General features: G+C 35.3%; 3 protein-coding genes across 4 annotated transcripts; all 3 read right to left on the bottom strand.

Moving 5' to 3' along the window:
* Positions 1–997: 997 nt before the first annotated feature.
* On the bottom strand, positions 998–4,326 carry LOC18612690 (Pentatricopeptide repeat (PPR) superfamily protein). 2 transcript variants are annotated; one of them, XM_088803326.1, is made up of 2 exons: positions 3,773–3,937; positions 998–3,684 (listed from the first exon to the last, which is right to left on the bottom strand). In XM_088803326.1, the coding sequence occupies exons 1-2, from the start codon at positions 3,811–3,813 to the stop codon at positions 1,392–1,394; spliced, it is 2,334 nt and encodes a 777-aa protein (XP_088659452.1). In that variant the 5' UTR covers positions 3,814–3,937; the 3' UTR covers positions 998–1,391. The 2 variants fall into 2 exon arrangements, with proteins under 2 accessions (XP_088659452.1, XP_017974114.2); XM_018118625.2 differs by having other exon boundaries at positions 998–4,326.
* A 1,119-nt stretch (positions 4,327–5,445) lies between these two features.
* On the bottom strand, positions 5,446–10,203 carry LOC18612689 (chloroplast envelope quinone oxidoreductase homolog). The gene is made up of 4 exons (XM_018118919.2): positions 9,934–10,203; positions 8,099–8,240; positions 7,386–7,477; positions 5,446–6,340 (listed from the first exon to the last, which is right to left on the bottom strand). Exons 1-4 carry the CDS (start codon positions 9,997–9,999, stop codon positions 5,651–5,653), a joined length of 990 nt encoding a protein of 329 aa, XP_017974408.1. The 5' UTR covers positions 10,000–10,203; the 3' UTR covers positions 5,446–5,650.
* A 5,983-nt stretch (positions 10,204–16,186) lies between these two features.
* Positions 16,187–19,679, bottom strand: LOC18612687 (chloroplast envelope quinone oxidoreductase homolog). The gene is made up of 4 exons (XM_018118819.2): positions 19,518–19,679; positions 18,980–19,121; positions 18,226–18,317; positions 16,187–17,171 (listed from the first exon to the last, which is right to left on the bottom strand). Exons 1-4 carry the CDS (start codon positions 19,581–19,583, stop codon positions 16,482–16,484), a joined length of 990 nt encoding a protein of 329 aa, XP_017974308.2. The 5' UTR covers positions 19,584–19,679; the 3' UTR covers positions 16,187–16,481.

Below are 19,679 nucleotides of genomic sequence, written 5' to 3'. Positions count from 1 at the left end.
CTTAGAGCACTTGTGTATTAAATTTGTCAAACATTATTTAACTCTTTTTTTACCGTACTTTTAGAACAGTTTTACTAAAAAAAAAAAAAAACTTATTATACGACCAAAGGCAAACAAGTTGTGAATGAGGTAAATTTATAATTCAACAAAAATTCAAAATGCATTTAGAAAATCCAGTTCCTTCTTAACAAGCACCTTTCAAATCCGAGTATAGGTAATGGGTTGCCATTTTTACTTGCTAAAGACCTGGTGGAGTCAGTCAAGTATCTCCTTTGCTTTAAGCTTGATTTGTTATCTGTTATTTATTCACAAATTATCAAGTTTGAGTCGAATTTTATTTTTTAGTTTCAACATTTTACATTTCAAAATTTGAGGTTCTAAAGCTATAAATTATTTTATGTGGTGATTATCGACCTATAAAATTCACTGTTTCATCATAAGTTATATTATATAATAATAATATATAATTAAGTATTTGTAAAAGTTACAACACTGGAATGTGGCTTTATTCTCTATTAAACCATTACACGAGACTAATTCTATTTATCTTTTTAATTTGAAAGCATATAAAAATTATTACTTGTTAAGTCGTAGAATTACTTAAAGATTGATCAAAATCCATCAATACAAAACCATTCGTGAGTGACCTTGGACCGCTGCTGACTCATGGTTTAGACTACAAAATTATGAGTCTATAGATACTTATCTTTGCAACTACCCCTGACTGGGCAAAACTAATAGACTACCATAATAACATTGTTTTTTTTCTAAAGTGTATTAAAGAAAGCATACATAATTTAGGGTTGATTGCAAGTTGCATTCAACGCACGTTTTTCAGAAATTCAGGTGACAGAAAATGTGTTTGTTTGAACATTTAAGGAAGGTTAGTATAATGAATTGAAATAACTTGCTTAGCTTTCAACGTGAAACAATTCATAGTTTTAGCAAAAATTAAACAAAGAAAAAGGAAATCCAATAATCCCTGCAAATATATCTAATCTCATAAGCCTAGATTGGCAAAAGATATTCATTTAAAAAATTTAGGAGGTAATAATTAGACGCCCTATTTGCTTTACCTTCAATCCCAACAATGGGAGCAAAAATATTTCCTACTACAGTCCTAACATCTACACGGGGCTTTTCCTAGGGTATGCTTTTAACATTGTCCGGATTTTATCAGATCTACAAAAGAAAAAACTGTGTTGAGTATGAACTAGATTTCACCTGGTAATCCTGTTGTGAGTCTGGTTTATGGTGAGTCAATGACAAGCTACCCAACAAATTTGGGACAAAACTGTAAATTTATTTCTCCTCTAGCTAGTCTGGGAGATCCTGACTGCACAGTTCAGATAAGCAATGATGCCAAATGAGAAGAAATCATGGAGCATAAACTAGATGACTGGCCTCTCTCTGTTAGCCATTTGCTCAATCAGTTTTAGAAGCTCTACGCATTTTTCAGGTTCATCACAATTTACTAGGAACTCAATGTGGGGTAATACTGCTTTTGCCTCCCCAATACTATTGTCTTTCATGAGGTCAGAAAACAGTCTTTGTGCTTCTTTGATCTTTCCTTTGTTACGCATACAGTGGATCACTGAACAATAAGATGCAAAAGATGGAAGGAAACCATGACTGAGAATGAGATCCAAGACCTCGAGGCACTCGTTGCAGTTGCTGTTCTTGGAATGCCAATCAATGATAGAAAAACATGCCTTGTCAGGATATAAACCATCCTTCAGTATATCTTTGGTAAGATGTTCAGCAACAACAATTCTTCCCCCTTTGCATAAACCCACAATTAGAAAATTGTAGAAATCTAAAACAGACCCGCCGAATTTCTCAATTTCAGCCCGGAGCTTCAACGCATGATCAAGATCCATTTCCTTTAGAACATTTCTGGAAACACATTCATCATAATTTTCAGCAGTAGGTGGTGAACCAAAATCTAGGGGACTGATAAAACTGGAGCTTCCAGCTATAGTGACCTTGTTTGATGAAACAAACCCTGCTAGTAGAGCAGAATAGATATGACAGTTGGGTTCATATCCGTTTTTAACCATGAAAGATGTAATATCAAGGGCACGATTTAACCTACCAGCATTAACATGTGCTTTGACCAATATAGTGTATGTAACATGATTTGGAGGTACTCCTAAATCAAACATGAGATGCAGGATTCTCTCTGCATCGTCAACTCTTCCAATTTGACAGAGGCCATTAACCACGACAGTGTATGTATAGACATTTGGAGGGCAGCCAACTTGTTTCATCAGCTTCAACATGCTCAAAGACTGTTCAACCTTGCCTGCTTGAAAAAGTGCACCTACTAATATTGTGTAAGTCACAACAGAAGGAACTAAACCATGCTTTAGGATTTTCCCAAAAAATGCATATTCCTCTGTTAACTTGCATTCCTTGCTCAGAATATGAAGAAATACGTTGAACGCATGACAAGTCTTCAAACAACCATTCACAATCATCATCTTGAAAAGCTTTGATGCATCTCCAGTATTACCAATCTTGCAAAACCCATCCATAAGTGCAGTAAATGTTACTTCATCAGGATTAATTCCCTTCTTTATCATCTTACCCCAGAGCCCATTCGCAAGCTTCAGACTCCCTTGTTTGCAAAGCCCATCAATTATAGCAGTGTAACTATGACCATCAGGATTAACACCAAGTGAGTTCATCAATTCAAATATCTTGGAAGCCATATAAAAATGGCCTTCTTTGCAGAACCCATCAATCAGAATATTATATGTTATGCTGTTAGGCAATAAGCCATTATCAACAATCTTTCCCAAAAGGAGCATTGCTTTATATGGTCTGTTAATTTTACACAACCCTTCAATAAGCTCATTATAGGTACGGATATTAGGCTTGCAATTTCTTTTCTCCATCAAACTAAGAAGCTCAAAAGCAGAAATAATCTTGCCTTCCTTACAATATCCATTAATCAATGCATTGTACGTAACAATTCCAGGATAAACATCCTCTTTTAACATCTGCCTAAACATCCCATTAGCGTCCTCAATCTTCCCTTCCCTGCATAATGCATCAATCAAAACGGTATAAGTATAAACGTTAGGCTTACATCCTTTCCCACTCATTTCACCAACCAAATCGAAAGCCTTACCAATCAATCCATTATCACACAAGGCCTTGACTAATACAGTGTAAGTCCGAGTACTTGGCTGGCAACCCTTTTCTTTCATCCCTTCTTTCAGAGAAAATGCTTCTTCAACCCTCCCAACCTCACATAAACCATGTATTAAAATCGAGTAAGTAACTGAATTCGCTCCACAACCATCTCGTTTGGACATAACATCAAGCACCCGAAAGGCTTCCGGGAGATCATTTTGTCTACAATAGCCCAACACTAAAGAAGTACTAATATGAGTACCCAATCCAAACCCAAGCTTCAAAGCTTTGGAAATGAACATTTCAGCTTGACACACAAAGCCAATTTTGGATAAAGCATTGATTATTGTTCTATAATCAATAGCACTGAGAACAAACCCTTCAGCTACCATTCTTTTATATACAGAAGATGCTAAAACACCCATATTTGACTTAGCTAAAGACACCAAAAGTATGCTATAACAAGGATAATTTAAGCGAAACCCGGTCTTCCTCATCTCGTCAAGCGCTTCCATTAGCTTCAAAAGATCGTTTTCACATGTACTACAATTTTTTATTAGATCAATTATAGCCTTATGAGCAATTTGAAATGAATGGGAGAATATAAGCAAGTTTAAGAGGTGGATTCTACCAGTTATAGGGTAGCAATACGTGGAGTGTTGACAAACCCATCGGAAAAATTGGAGAGCGAGTGAGGCGTTATCGTTTTGGAGGAGGATAACCTGGGCAGCGACACTGGGGTTCATGTGGGAAACTAGGGATTTGAGGGTTTGGTTTGTTTTCCAGTTTGGGTGGTTGATTAAAGATGAAGCATGATGAGCTGCGTCTTTTGGGGCTACTGCAGAAAAAGAGTAGAGAATGGAGGCAGAGATAAGGGCAGGAAATCCGCGGGGGAGCTTGACTACTAGTCTTTTTGTGAGAAACATGCAGAGAAAATACAAGGTTAGGAGATTAGAAGGAGTTAACTAGAAGAGAATGTGAAGTACCAGTATGAGAATTGCCGTGAACTGCTGAGAGAAACTGGAAAGAGGAGAGTTGGGATATGGGAGAGCGGGCCTTTTGAAGTTCAATTGTAGCCGTTGATTATGCTTATAGGCTTGGAACCAGAGCGTTTTGATGCTGCTGCCTGGTGGAAAGAGTTACTAGTATGTTTAATCAGGTGCTACTGCTACTATAATTTTTAAGCGAGGATGACTCGATTGTTGAATCAAAATGTTCAAAAATTGCAAATAGTATTTTTTTTAAGTGGTCATTCGTGTATTTCTTTTATTTACATGTATAATCTATGCTGTTATAAATTGGCTCCAAAAAATAATGGTTATAGTACTAAATAACTCTTTAATTTTTTTTGTTATGTTTCCTAAATGAACTTACAATCTTTTCATTGTACCTAAATTAGCCCATATCCTATATCTAAGTTAATTCATACGTTGACAGAATTATATCCCGTGATTTAAATGGTTATTAAATTTATATCAGTTATTATCTTTTACACGATGAATATTGATGTAGTAAAATGACTTGAATGAGAATATTTTTCTTTCGAGATAAATCATTTTAATTTATCAATTTCACCATTGAAAAACATTGCATCATCTATTATAAATATGAAATATATCATAAACTTATGACCGTTAAAGTCACGTGCATCACATAATTTTCTTTTATCAATATAAAAACTTATAATAAAAGTTTATTTTGATACAATAAAAAATTTGTTAAAAAATTTAAGTTAGTTAATATTTTATTTTACAATTTTTAAGAAGTTTTAAATTTTAAAATTTGACCGCATTGCAAAGTAAGAGATATGAAAAATGCTTATTATAAAACGACTCAAGAGATATACAAAACACGCATTCAAATATTTGATTTATTGATCCGTACATGATCTCCTATCTAAATAATAGAGTTCGAATCTTTTGCCCCAATCAAAAAAAAAAAAATGCAATACACCTTAGAACCTTCTCTTTGGAACCTTGTAAAATATTAATTTTGGAATGGACTTGGGAGAAAGGATTTTCTATTCTATAGATAAAAGGAATCTTTCTCTTTCGTTTGTCCTCGTCCCTCTCTTTTCCTTCATCTCATTGGTGCCCAAACATTTGATAAATATAAGCAGCCAAAATGGCATCCTCAGTCTTCATTTGCTAGAACCAGGTCTTCCACTTACAACACAAAATAATAAACTTTTGAAACCCTGCTGCTTTACATCCAGAGTCCAACCTTAAGCATCTGCTAAAAGCCTAAAAACCATTTCATAAACAAAATTCACATATCCTAACTATCCACAGTACCAAATCCTGATTATCCCAAGTATCATCATACGTAATTCATAACAAAATACACCAAACATCGTTGTTCTAAGTACCAGCAAAAGCACCACATAAAACCCCACATTATCATTTGCATTGTTCAATTTCAATACTGACAACTTATGAATATTCAAATGGCTCATTAGCAACCTCAATCACTGAACTATATAAAAACTACAGTAGGTATTCTTCATAAACTAAGGCTCCACAATTATCTTCCCAGTAGCATGGCCAGCAATGCTCTTAGCCCAAGCATCTTCAGCCTTACTCAGGGGATGCTTTGAATCAATTACTGTCTTAAGCTTTCCCTCCTTCACCAACTTCACAAGATAATCAAGGTTCTCTTTCTTAGGTGTCATTATCATAGGTACCAGCTGCTTCTTGGAGAAGGTAAGCTTTTTCAAAGCAAAAGTCATTAAAGCACTAGGGCCAGGAGTAATATCTATTACCTTCCCATTTGCACTCAAATTAGGCTCAAAGGTAGACCAAGGAATGCCCATTGCACAGTGGATCACTGCATCATATTTGCGACCAGAAGGGCTCTTCAGAGCTGCCCCATCAGGAGTCTTGTAGTCAAGAACTTCATCTGCCCCCAGGCTCTTGACAAGATCCATGTTACGAGCCCCACAAGTGGCTGTCACATGTGTGTTTCCAAGCTTTGCCAGTTGAACTGCATACTGACCTACGCCACCTGAAGCAGCAGTAATTAGGAGATTTACTTGCTGGCAGCTTCTGTCAAGCTTGATCCCAGCGGACTGGGTGAGTGCCTGGTGAGCTGTAAGGCCAGCAATAGGCAAACCTGCACCTTCAGCAGCTGATACTTCTGGAGGCCTTGCAACTGTCAAACTCTCCTTAGCCACAGCAAATTCAGCTAGTCCACCTCCAGTCTGTCATTGCAAAAATATATTCATAATAGATGGTGGCCATAGCAAATGACATAAATGATGCTGTGTTGCTCATAATACAACCAGAATATGAAATCACCATACCACAGGCCCACAGTAATAATATCTAGGTCTTCTCACAGCCAAATGCCTCACAAAGTGGTAGTACAATGACTTCCTCGGAAATGATAGTCACATAGACAAAAGTAGCATTCAAAACATGATACAGCTCAATATGAAAATTAAGAAGGCGCAAAAAATATCTGGGGCTGGGAATTTTCCTATAGCTTGAATCAACAAATAGGCCAGTGGAATGTCAAACATACATATGTTTCCCGTGAAAGGCTTACCATTTAAAAAGTTAATCTTTCTATCTACAAGGAAAAGCAACCTACGATCAGAAATATAACAGCTTTTCAAATTCCGGGGATGACAAGACACAAAGGTTTCATTAACTTTGATTCATCCAAACAGGCAAGCAGAGCAATGCTCAGCAGATGTCATGACTAGAGATAACCAAGGCCACTCATTGGAAGATTGGCATGGTTCATTTGGAGAGAAAAAGCTAGCACTGATCCTTGAAAATACTTTATAAGGGTCTATGAAATAATAATTTTCTTCCATTGTTGGATTCTAAAGACATCAATTCTGAAGTGGATTCTTTGGCTGTAAGAAGTCCTTTTTATTCCAAAAATTGTTGGGGTTGCACCCAAGTCCGGTTGCACTAAAGTCCTACCAAACTTCAGCACCTGATTAATTGACTGAGCTAACACCCAAAGACACAAATGCCATCAATTTTCCAAATTTATCCACTAGGCTAGTACATTGCTAGTACTTCTTCCACTGTTCATGAGAAATATCCTTTTCTGATTATTCTCAGAATGATTGATGACACACTACCCTACAACTTGTGTGCAAAACTAGCCAGTCATTCAGATTATTACAATATGATAGTGCCTCTTCAGTGAAGAGCCTGCTAGATTGGACTTCTAAAATGAATAAAAATTTGGACATGATTAAAACCAGAAGAATAAGAATGACAACTTACAGCATGGCTAAAAATAGCCACAACTTTATCCCCAGCATTGTAATTCTTGACTCCTGGTCCAACCTTTATCACTTCTCCAGCTACATCAGTACCTGCTCCACCAAAAGTTCTTTAGCCAATGGTTGAAGAAAGGCAACCAAAAGATTAGAAGAAAGAAAAGTGCAATGCTTCACAGAGACCAGTGAACAAGGAAAATTATAATTCAAAGTTGGATACTTTTAATGTAAGTTGCAATCGATATATGATAGTGAGCCAAATTTACTTTTGAGATATAAAGTCTTTACATTTAGAAAAGACCAATTCCATAACAATGGGACCCCATAATTTACCATAAGATTCCCACAAGTGGTTGAATTAAGAGATTTTTTTACCAGTAATTTACTTTTGCTAGTTAATAAACACACAGATATCCCTTAGTGAACAAATAGACACATTTTGCCTACTAAGAACAGCCACTAATGCACAATCCATAAATGTATTGATGCAGATTAAATTACCATGTCGAATCATCCAAATGATATTAAACAAGTCATTATTTAGAATGCACTTCTTGGGATTTTGACATAGTAAGAAAACCCAGATTTGTAAGACAGATGTAAGCTTAAGAGTAAGCTAATAATGTCAAATAAATACAAATATCATTCAGCCGATTAAAAGAAAGAGTCTCAAGAAGATTACAACTTTGAAACGGCCACAAGAAAAAAGTAAACTACCAGGTATATAGGGGAATTTGCGAGGTAAAAAGGGCCGCAGTACCCCTTTCTGCAGTTTCCAGTCAACTGGATTGAGACTAGAGGCCTCCAGTTTTAGCAGAACTTCGTCTTGTTTAGGAGTGGGAATCGGAACTTCAACATGCTGCAACAGGCATAAAAACTCGCAGCTGTTATAACATCAAGTCTCTCGGGCAGTCTTTTAAAGTTCACAAAAGCAGGAAAATGCTGGAAGCACATTTGCAAAAAAGATGTTACCACTTTGCTGTCAACGTCTCAGACCCTTTCTTAGATTCCTTAGAGCAAATCCTGAACTCAACCATTCATTTCTTTCCATTCTAGAAATTTCAGTTTCCTAATGCCTACCCTCTCTTGAAGCTTTCAATCAAAATTTATTTCGATGATAAGGTTTTAAAACCCTTCTTCCCCCTTCCTTTGATCAATAAAGCACTAGACTACCAACCTTAATTGAAATGTCCATTTAAGAAAAAAAATGAACTGCGTATAGACCCCTCTTCTCATATAACACCATGAGATTTTTTTTTTTCCAAGTAAAACTTTATATTTTAATTCTGTTTTCATAAGGGTATCAAATTTCCACTAAAAATCCTTTTAATTTTCACTAAAAAAGACAATAAGACTTTATATTTAAGAACCTTATTTTATATATTTGAATCTTAAATTCCTAATGTTAATGTTTTATGTTTTATAATGGGGAATGGGTGGAGTTACCTCATAGAGGCCAATCAGGTGTTGCAGATGTTCTGGGATAAGAAGATAGTTTAAAGCATGAGGAGGGTTGTTCAAGCAAGTTTATGTCCATCTATGGGGTATAGTTGCAGCAAAACTTGAATGTTTGACTATTAACGACTTCACTCCATGAGGAAAAGTAAGTTAAAAAGAATGTTGTGGAGGGATCAGCCTTAAATTAAAGAAGTTTCTAACTAAGGGGGTTCTGAAACTTGTTCCAACCTCCTCTTCAGGTCTCTCGGGTGATCTAATTGTCTCGTTGGGTTCCTGGGTTTTGAGCTTCTGTTAGCATTGTTTTGAGGGCTTTTTACTTTTGCTGCATTCTGTATTCTGGTGTATCCTTGTAAGCAGGACTTGCTTGCACTTGAGTTTAAACAAGCAAGTTTTTGATTAATGAAATTACTGGCTCGGCAAAAATAAAAAATGATTTATGAAGCAGACATAAAAACAAAACAATATAGGATCTATAATGCCAATACGCAATAACGTCAAACTTATGAAATTAAAATTACGAATACTCTGTCGACACTCTAAGCATAAGTACATAAAATAAAATTCCCACCAGAATACATTTGACATAAAAGAAAATTCATTAAAATTGCAGAAAACTGCAAACATCATTTCTTCGCATCACTTTTGTCAATAAGGAGATTTGACTCACCTCAGAGCAAATCCGTAATTTCCCCTTTTTTTTTTTTTTAATTATAACATACAAAAAACTTGTCCTTGATTTTATTAAACTATAAAAACGTTAGCGATATTGAAGTGGTTTTTCCTCATCCTTACTAAACTATAAAAATGTTAGCGATCATGTATTGAGGAAGAAGTTGTAAAAAATACGATTTTTATTATCTTTTTAGTGAAAATTATAAATCTCTTTTATCTTTTTCATAACAATTTAATATTATTTACTCCTTGAGAAAACAATAGTACTAAGATTTTATTTTTAAAAAAGGTTATGTTATGTGCAAAAAAATCATAAAAAGAAGGTTTATGTCTACCTTTAAAAACGTAAGTCATTCCCTTGTGTTTGAACTTTTGAACCCGGCAAATAAGATAAAATACATAATTGGAATAAAGTAAATTACCTTCAAACCAGAAGCTCCTCCGCCATAACTAGTATACTGAACCGCATGCATCAGATCCTCCGCCATTTTTTTCTGAGAGGAAAGTTTGGTGCGAAGGCAAAAAGACAGAGCAAACTGAGAAGGACAAACACGGGAGGTGATACAGTAACCAGGAATTCCAGATGTGGGGCCCACCTGGACAAATAGACGGATTCCAACGTTCCCGCGTCGAGAGATTTCACTGAACCTCCCATTTTGCGTGGGACAAATTGGTAGGCTGTGAAGGTGAATAAGGAAACAAAACAATCCTAAAGTATTTTTGTCTATATTAGTCGCCTTGGCCTTACCCCAATGTACTTTTTTTTTTTCTATATTTTTCTTCCTCAATCAGTAATAAAATCATTTTTTGTTACACGTGGCTGTTTCTTTGTCAAGTAATTTGGCGGCATAGAATGAGAGAAGATAAGATAATGTCAAAAGCTGACGGCTTCCCAGCTGCTCCGGTCCCCATCAGGCAAAATTTGCCTTGAAAATCAAGTTTTCATCTTTTCTATATTGATTTTTACAAAAAAGAAAAAGAGGATTGGTTGTTTTTTCTTTTCATTAAAGGATGGGCACGAATTTCTTTTTAATTTTCAAAAGAAAACATCAATGATTGAAAAGTCATCCTTTTCTTTTATATGTTTTAATTTGTAAATTTAATTAATGATTGAAAAGTCGGATTGAGAATTGGACCAATGATACTATCCATTCTTAATTTAATCGGTTCAATTTTAATAATTTTTATTAAAAAAAGAAAAACATTAAATATATATTAAATATGATTAAAAGGTATAAAAATGGTTCATCCTTCAATTAGTAATTAAGAGGGTAAGAATTTAAATCTTTTCACTAATAAAAATTTGTTAAAAATAAAGATTTATACTTGATGCAATGTATAGTTTTTATAAACTGTTAGCTTGCCAAATGCTACAACTTTACTAATGAGATAAAATTATAAATTTATTAAAATTTAAAATTAAATATTAATAATTTACTTTAAAAAATACAAAAAAAATTCCTTTCTAAATTTTTGTTCTTCTTCTACTTTTTTTTTTTATCTGTCCAACTTCATCCTCTTATTCTCCTCTTCTTCTATTAAAATTAAGTTTTTCATTTAAACTGGTATGGAATTGGATCAATGTTTTGAATTGTGCTTTAAGGGTACAAAAGGCTGTTCTGGCGTTATGGCCTTTGCTGTTATGGAATTAGGAACAAACTAAGAATGGTTTGTCATTGTTGGCTAAATTTTGTTGTGTATATGAGATGGTTTGACTTCTTGTTGTTCTTAACTATTGTGAAGCTGCCTTTTTGTGTTACAATTGGTTGTTTTTTAAAGGGTTATCACGATTAGTGTTTGTTATTATCTAGATGAGATGTCGCCTAAAACATAAGCAACGACTAGAGACACAGAGGAGCAGAATGTTCTTAACAAGACTTTTGTTAGGCCATATACATCAGTCACACGGGGTCGAGGAAGACATTGTTGGTCCCAAAAAGGAGTGTTAGAGGGGGATGAATCACACTTACAAATAATTTTGAAAGAAATCATTTGAGTCTCAAATCTTTTGAAAGAATTAAGATGGATTGTTTGAAAATTTATTGAGGTTAATGAACACGAAGTAAAGAAAGGTTAAAAGAAATGGACAAAGCGTAATATTTATAGTGATTCAGTCCACCTGACCTATATTCACTATCTTGATTTTCTTAATTAAGAATTTTTAACCCAACTTTATTAAAACCAGTAGAATTAACAGCTTCCAACTAGCTTTTACAAAGTAAACTTTTAACCTAAGCTCTAAACCTTTACAATAATTCTTTAGAGTGTCTTGCACACTTTAATTAGCCACCACTCAACACTAGTAAGTAGTATTGCCAACCTTTGTGAGTGGGTGAGAGAAAAATCTATTTTTCTCTTATTCTTTAGACTAGGGTGAAAGGAAGGGAATAGTGTTTTAGAACACATCCTTGCTAGTACGTTGAAGGTTTGGCAATCCCACCCTCTTGTAGGGATTTCTCTATTCACCATGTGGACTTTTGTTAGAGGCTGCATAAACATTTATTGGACAGCTTTGTCTGCAACAACCGAGCTTGGTGTGAGGTCTCTTAGAGGAGTTGTTTGGTGTAGTTTGGACAAGGAATCAAACTTTCCTTTGTCCCTAAGGTAATGACCAGATCACATATATGTGTTATTGCATTACAAATAATCCAAAAACCCATGAAAGAGACCATGGGTGAAAAGGTCAATTTTAATTGTTATTCTTTTACATTTGTATTTTGTTTTATTTTTGTTATTTGCATTATGATGCATGGTCGGAACTTTCCCATTAGACACATGCTTGATGCCTATTTAGTAAGGTTTGGTGCTAAACATGTGTAATGGGTAAGATACGTGCTTGTTATACCTATCTAAGAAAGGTTAGTGTTAGACATGTTTATTGCATGAGACACATGCTTGATGCCTATCTAAAAAAGCTTGGTGCTAGACATGTGCAATGTGTAATACACATGCTTGTTATACATATCTAACAAAGGTTGGTGCTAGACATGTGTATTAAATGAGACACATGCTTGTTGTTTATCTAGCAAAACTTGGTGCTAGACATGTGTAGTGGGTAAGACACACGCTTGATACCTATCTAGCAAGGATTAGTGCTAGATATGTGTAGTGGGTAAGACACATGTTTGTTATACTATCTAGTAAGGCTTGGTGCTAAACATGTGTATTTAGTGAAACACGTGTTTGTTGCCTATCTACCAACGCTTGATGCTAGACATATGTGGTGAGTGAGACACATGCTTGATGCTTGAAGTAGTGGAGGTTATGGCACTACTCCATTGGTTAAGAGACCTTTGACTTGAATCTTATTTATTTGACAATTCCATTTAGGTGAACACTTAGATTAAATCTTAGAAATGGTGCTCAACTAAGCTAATTATGGGTTTGGATTATGATCTTCCCTTTATGGTGTAATGAGGTTTGATAATTTGATGGTGATGACCTTGTGAGAGAGGCTTATGATGGAAGAATGCAGATTCCCTCTTGTTGGACCTAAGTTGCCATTCAAAAGAACTCAAAATTTATATTCTAGTCAAGAAGGATTGATCCTTGAGGCTCAAAGGGTTGATCCCTAACATCCAAAAGCTGTTTGAAAGCTTTCTGGCTAGGAGGGATCGACCCTTAAATTAGAAAGGGTTGACTTTTAGCATTTAGTAGCCATTTACAATCTTTTTGTTAAGGAGGGATTGACTCCAAGACAAAACCTACAAGATAAGTTCTGTGCGATAAAGATCAACCCCTTGAGGCCAAAAGGTTGATCCCCTGTACCTAAATTAAATTCTTCAATCTTTTTGAGTGTTTTTCAAGGGCCATTGGTGGGTACCTTTCTCCCAACTTCTAAAGGAGTTTTCATACATGTATAAGCTCATCTAATTGATGCACAAAACATTGTTCATCTATGATTTGAATAGGATTTGGCTTTGAAAACAAGGTGCATGGTTTGCAAATAAAGGCATTGTATTATTAATGAATCATGCTTGGCTTATTCCCTTGCATTATTCAGTCTCTATGTTATATTCTTGTTTTCAAACCTTATGTTTTCGGTTTTTAAATACGTGACTTAGTTTAGATCGCCATCTCAGGAGGGATCCTCGAGTCTCGTTTGATATGTATGCTAAGTGGTCAATTATGGAGCTTACTTGTACCAGGTTACGTTCCATTGACAAGTCTATTTTAGTAATGTAACTATAAATATTGGTTTACACTCTTATTTTGTAGCCAAGAATGACAATGTATTTTGGTGCACATAGATATATACATACATACATATATATATATACATATATACATACATACATACATATATATATATACATACATATATATATATATATATACATACATATATATATATATATATATATATGTATGTATAGCATGTGGCTTAGTGTGATGGCTCGAGGGCCCACGTGGGCACATGGGTTGTGTGAGATGGATGGCGTCATGACTTGATATATGTAAGTGGCAAAATGAGCTTGGTGTTTGTTGTTGAATGAAGGTACATTTATGCATTTTGTTGCTGAGGTTTGCAGATATTTGATTATACTTGTGATGGTACTATGTATAGGTGTTCTTGACAAGCAAGGCTTATTTGGATTAAGGGGTCCTATTTTCTTGATTCTTGCACGGGTAGTGACCTGAGATTAGGTTGTGACATCTAGGGTTGCCATAGAAAGTCTTGGGATCACTAGGAGGAGATTGTACTTCAATATTGTCAAAAATAAACTTTGGAATTGCCAAAAAAAGTCTTTGGGTTTCTAGGAAAAATTGAGATGATATTTTTACTTCAAAATTATTGAAAAGAATTATGGGGTTGCCAGAAAATTAAAACTTTAGGGTTGCCAAGAAAACCTGTCATGAAAATCGTAGTTTCCATAGAAAAGAAAACCCTAGAGTTGTGAGAAAAAAACATTAGAAAAAGATTTGCTTTATGATGTAAATTTTACTTTGGCGTTGCTAAAGAATGTTGTGGGTTTATCAGAGAATTAAAGATGAAGATTCTTTAATCTTTAATGTTGCATTGTTCGACAAAAAATGGTCTTTTTCTTTTCTTTAATGTCGCATTGTTAACTATTGATTGATTGGCTTTTATTTAATATCATAACATTCGACAGAAAACATTGGAATTTATGATGCAATAATGCTGAATTCTTCTAAGATATCTTCGGCAAATCATCAATGTTTGAGATTGAAATTTTATGAGATACCCCCTCATAAGAATGTAAGAAGTTATTCATGATACCCATATGGCGGGAAAAGACTGAATGAAATTGATTTTCTAAGTTTGCAAAAGATGATGCTTTGAAAAAAATTGATCCATGCCCTTTGGAGGGAAAACATTGAGTGGGGATGCATATTTTATGCGTTTATTTGAAAAGAGTAAGCAAGATTGACCATAATTGATCAAGAACGATTAAAATATTCATACCAATGTATGAAAAGATGGTTAACTTTCTTTAGGACATAAGGCAACTAGAAAGGACTAATCAAGTCAAAGAATCAAGTGCCTAATCCATGAGATGATTTTCGAAAAGTGTTCATTTTAAAATGATTTATGGAGACTTTTAGGAAACTTTGAAGAGCACATTTGTCAGTCAAATTTTGAAAGATATCTTTACCACACGTCAAAAGTATCCAGATGGTGAGTGAGCAAAAAGCACATGAAAAATTGTGAGAAGATAATTTCATGAATGACTTTCGCTTGAATTTTGCTGGATTTTCTTTCAGCTTCATAACGGTTTATGTGGACATGATTCCTCAAGGCTATGTTGCAAACCATTGGTCAAAGTGATGTTGTAAGAACAAATGATGTATCTATAAAATGACTTCACATGATTCCGGCACTAAATGAAGCGTTGAAAAGCTTTTTGATTTGAAGCCTTTTTGTTTAAAATGATCAGCATTAAGCTCATGTTAAAAATAACTTTATTTTTTTTTTTTAAATTCAAATTGATCTTTCTACTCAAGAGAAAATGCCGATTTATCTTCCACCATTGTGAACCCAAGACCTACGTCAAAGGATGTAAGGATATCAATAAAATTAGATATGTCACATAATTTTCTTTTGTCAATATAAAAGACTTTTTTTTTAATAAAATTTATATTTTAATATAATAAAAAATAAGAATTTTGTTAAAAAATTTTGAGATGGTTTAAAGATTTATTTCTTGTTTTAATAAAAAAAAAATGCTCAAAAAAGACTCCCTGTAGTTTAATCTTTTATTCTACAATTTTTAAGAAGTTTTAAATTTTGAAACATGATCACATTGCGAAGTGAGAGATATGTTCAATTGATATGAAAAATGCTTATTGTAAGATGCATGCAAAATTAATGATGTATCATCAAGCATTTGATTGGATTTGAGAGAAAATGGAGTAGGAGTTCATATAACTCTTTAGAACCTTCTCTTTTTTCTTGTCTCTTTGGAACTTTCTAAAATATTAACTTTAGAACCCATTTCAGATAAAGAATTTTATTGTGTGTGTTTCTTTACTCCTTTTCTCCTCTCCCCTCTCTTTTAGTTTATCTCATTGGTGATCAAACATTTGATAAATCTAAGCTGCCAAAATGGCATCCTCAGGCTTCATTTGCTAGAACCAGGTTTTCCACTTACAACACAAAATAATGAACTTTTGAAACCCGGCTGCTTTACATCCAGAGTCTAATCTTAAGCATTTGCAAAAAGCCTAAAAGCATTCATAAACAAAGTTCACATATCCTAATTATCCACAGTGTCAAATCCCGATTATCCCAAGTATCATATGCAATTGATAACAAAATACACTGCACAGCCAGCAACATGATCTCCAAACATCAGTGTTCTAAATACCAGCAAAGCACAACAAAAAACCCCACCTTATCATTTGCATTGTTCAATAATGAGTACTTATGAGTATGTGAATGCCTCATAAGCAACCCCAATCACTGAACTGTATAAAACTACAGTAGGTATCACTTACACTTCATAAACTAAGACTCCACAATAATCTTCCCAGTGGCATGGCCATCAATGCTCTTAGCCCAAGCATCTTCAGCCTTACGTAGGGGATGCTTTGAATCAATTACTGTCTTAAGCTTTCCTTCCTCCACCAACTTCACAAGATAGTCAAGGTTCTTTTTCTTAGGTATCAGCATTAATGGAACCAGCTGCTTCTTCGAGAAGGTAAGCTTTTTCAAAGCAAAAGTCATTAAAGAACTAGGGCTAGGAGTAATATCTATTACCTTCCCATTTGCACTCAAATTAGGCTCAAAGGTAGACCAAGGAATGCCCACTGCACAGTGGATCACTGAATCATATTTGCGACCAGAAGGGCTCTTCAGAGCCGCCCCATCAGGAGTCCTGTAGTCAAGAACCTCATCTGCCCCCAGGCTCTTGACAAGATCCATGTTACGAGCCCCACAAGTGGCTGTCACATGTGTGTTTCCAAGCTTTGCCAGTTGAACGGCATACTGACCTACGCCACCTGAAGCAGCAGTAATTAGGAGGTTTACTTGCTGGCTGCTTCTGTCAAGCTTGACCCCAGCAGACTGGGTGAGTGCCTGGTGAGCTGTGAGGGCAGCAACGGGCAAACCTGCACCTTCAGCTGCTGATACTTCTGGAGGCCTTGCAACTGTCAAACTCTCCTTAGCCACAGCAAATTCAGCTAGCCCACCTCCAGTCTGTCATTGCAAAAATATACTCATAATAGAAGATGGCCTGAGCAAATAACATAAATTATGCTGAATTGCTGATGATACTAGCAGAAGATAAGATCACCATACCACTGGCCCGCATTAATAATATCTAGGTCTTCTCACAGCTAAATGCCTCGCATATTGATAGTAATATCACTTCCTCAAAAATGATAGTCACATAGACAAAAGATGATTGCATTCAAAACATAATACAGCTCAATATGAAAAGTAAGACGGTGCAAAAAAATCTGGGGCTGGGGATTTTCATATAGCTTGAACCAACAAATAGGCCAGTGGAATGCCAAACATACATATGTTTTCAGAGAAAGGCTTACCATTTAAAAAGTTAAATCTTTCTATCTACAAGAAAAAGCAACCTACAATCAGAAATATAACAGCATTTCAAATTCTGCGGATGACATCACACAAAGGTTTCATTTACTTTGATTCATCGAAACAGGCAAGCAGGGCAATGCTCAGCAGATGTCATGGCTAGAGATAACTAAGGCCGCTCATTGGAAGATTGACATGGTTCATTTGGAGCAAAAAAAGCTAGCACTGGGCCTTGACAATACTTTATGTGGGTCTATGAAATACTAATTTTATTCCATTGTTGGATTCTGAGGACAAATTCTGAAGTGGATTGTTTGGCTGTATGGAATTCCATTTTTTGTCTTTTCAGGAATTGTTGGGGTTGCATGCAAGTCCGGTTGCACTAAAGTCCAACCAAACTGCAGCACCCAATTAATTGATTGAGCTAATACCCAAAAACATAAATGCCATCAATCCTCCAAATTTATCTACCATGCTAGTACATTGCTTGTGCTTCTTCCACTCTTCATGAGAAATATCCTTTTCTGATTATTCTCAGAATGATTGATGACACACTACCCTACAACTTGTGTCCAAAAATAGCCAGTCACTCGCATTATTTCAATATGATAGTGCCTCTTCAGTGAAAAGTCTGCTAGGTTGGACTTCTATACTGATTACAAATTTGGACAAGATTAAAGCCAGAAGAATAAATATGACAACTTACAGCATGGCTAAGCATAGCCACAACTTTATCCCCAGCATTGTAATTCTTGACTCCTGGTCCAACCTTTATGACTTCTCCTGCTACATCAGTACCTGCTCCACCAAAAGTTCTTTAGCCAAGGGTTGAAGAAAGGCAATCAAAAGATTAGGAGAAAGAAAAGTGCAATGCTTCTCAGAGATCAGTGAACAAGGAAACTGATGATTCGAAGTTGGACGCTTTTAATGTAATTTGCAAATGAAATATGATAGTGAGCCAAATTTACTGCTGAGATATAAAGTCTTAACATTTATAAAACACTAATTCCCTAACAATGGGACCCCATAAATTATCATAAGATTCTGACTAGTGCTTTAACTAAGAGACCTTTTGACCAGTAATTTACTTTTGGTGGTTAATAAATACAAAGATATTCCTTAGTTAGCAAATAGACACATTCTGTCCATTAACAATAGCCTTAGGTAACAAATAGACACATTTTGTCTATTAACAACAGCCACTAAAGCACAATCCATAAATGTAATTGACGCAGAGTAAATTACCATGTTGAATCATCCAGACGATATTAAACAAGTCATTATTCAGAATGCACTGCTTGGGAGTTTGACATAGTAAGAGAACCCAGATTTGCAAGACAGATGTAAGTTTAAGAGTAAGCTGATAATGTCAAACGAATACAAATATCACTTGCGGATTAGAAGAAACAGTCACGAGAAGATTACAACTTTGAAAAGGCCACAAGAAAAAGGTAGACTACCAGGTATGTAGGGGAATTTGCGAGGCAAAAAAGGCCGCAGTAACCCTTTCTGCATTTTCCAGTCAACTGGATTTAGACTAGTTGCCTCCAGTTTTAGCAAAACTTCGTCTTGCTTTGGAGTGGGAATCGGAACTTCAACATGCTGCAACAGGCATAAAATTCGCAGCCGTTATGCCATCAAATCTCTCAAGCATTTGGTTTTTTAAAGTTTATGAAAGCAGGAAAATGCTGGATGCACATTTGCAAAAAATATGTTACCACTTTGCTGTCTGCAAATCCTGAACTTGACCATCCATTTCTTTCCATACTGGAAATTCCAGTTTCCGAATGCCTACCCTCTTAAAAATATCTCAAAGCTTTCCATCAAAATTTATTTATTCAATGATAAGGTTTTAAAACCCTTCTTCCCCCTTCCTTGATCAATAAAGCACCAGACTAACAACCTTTTTTGAAATGTCCACTCAAAAAAATTAAGATAAAATACAAAACAGTAATATAAACACAACCCAAATCACATAATTGGAATCAAGTAAATTACCTTCAAACCAGCAGCTCCTCCGCCATAACGACTGTATTGAACCGCATGCATAAGTGTCTCCGCCATTTTTTCCGAGAGGAGGGGAGATAAAACCGAAGCCCCTTTTAAGTTTAAAGGCAAAAAGAAACAGGGAAGGTGGTAGTAGAGGATATCTTGGCCGTT

Source organism: Theobroma cacao, chromosome 1, assembly GCF_053813885.1.
Source record: "Theobroma cacao isolate CCN51 chromosome 1, ASM5381388v1, whole genome shotgun sequence".
Classification (NCBI taxonomy): domain Eukaryota; kingdom Viridiplantae; phylum Streptophyta; class Magnoliopsida; order Malvales; family Malvaceae; genus Theobroma; species Theobroma cacao.
The sequence above is the reverse complement of the archived record's forward strand: the minus strand, read 5'-3'. Positions and strand labels throughout refer to the sequence as shown.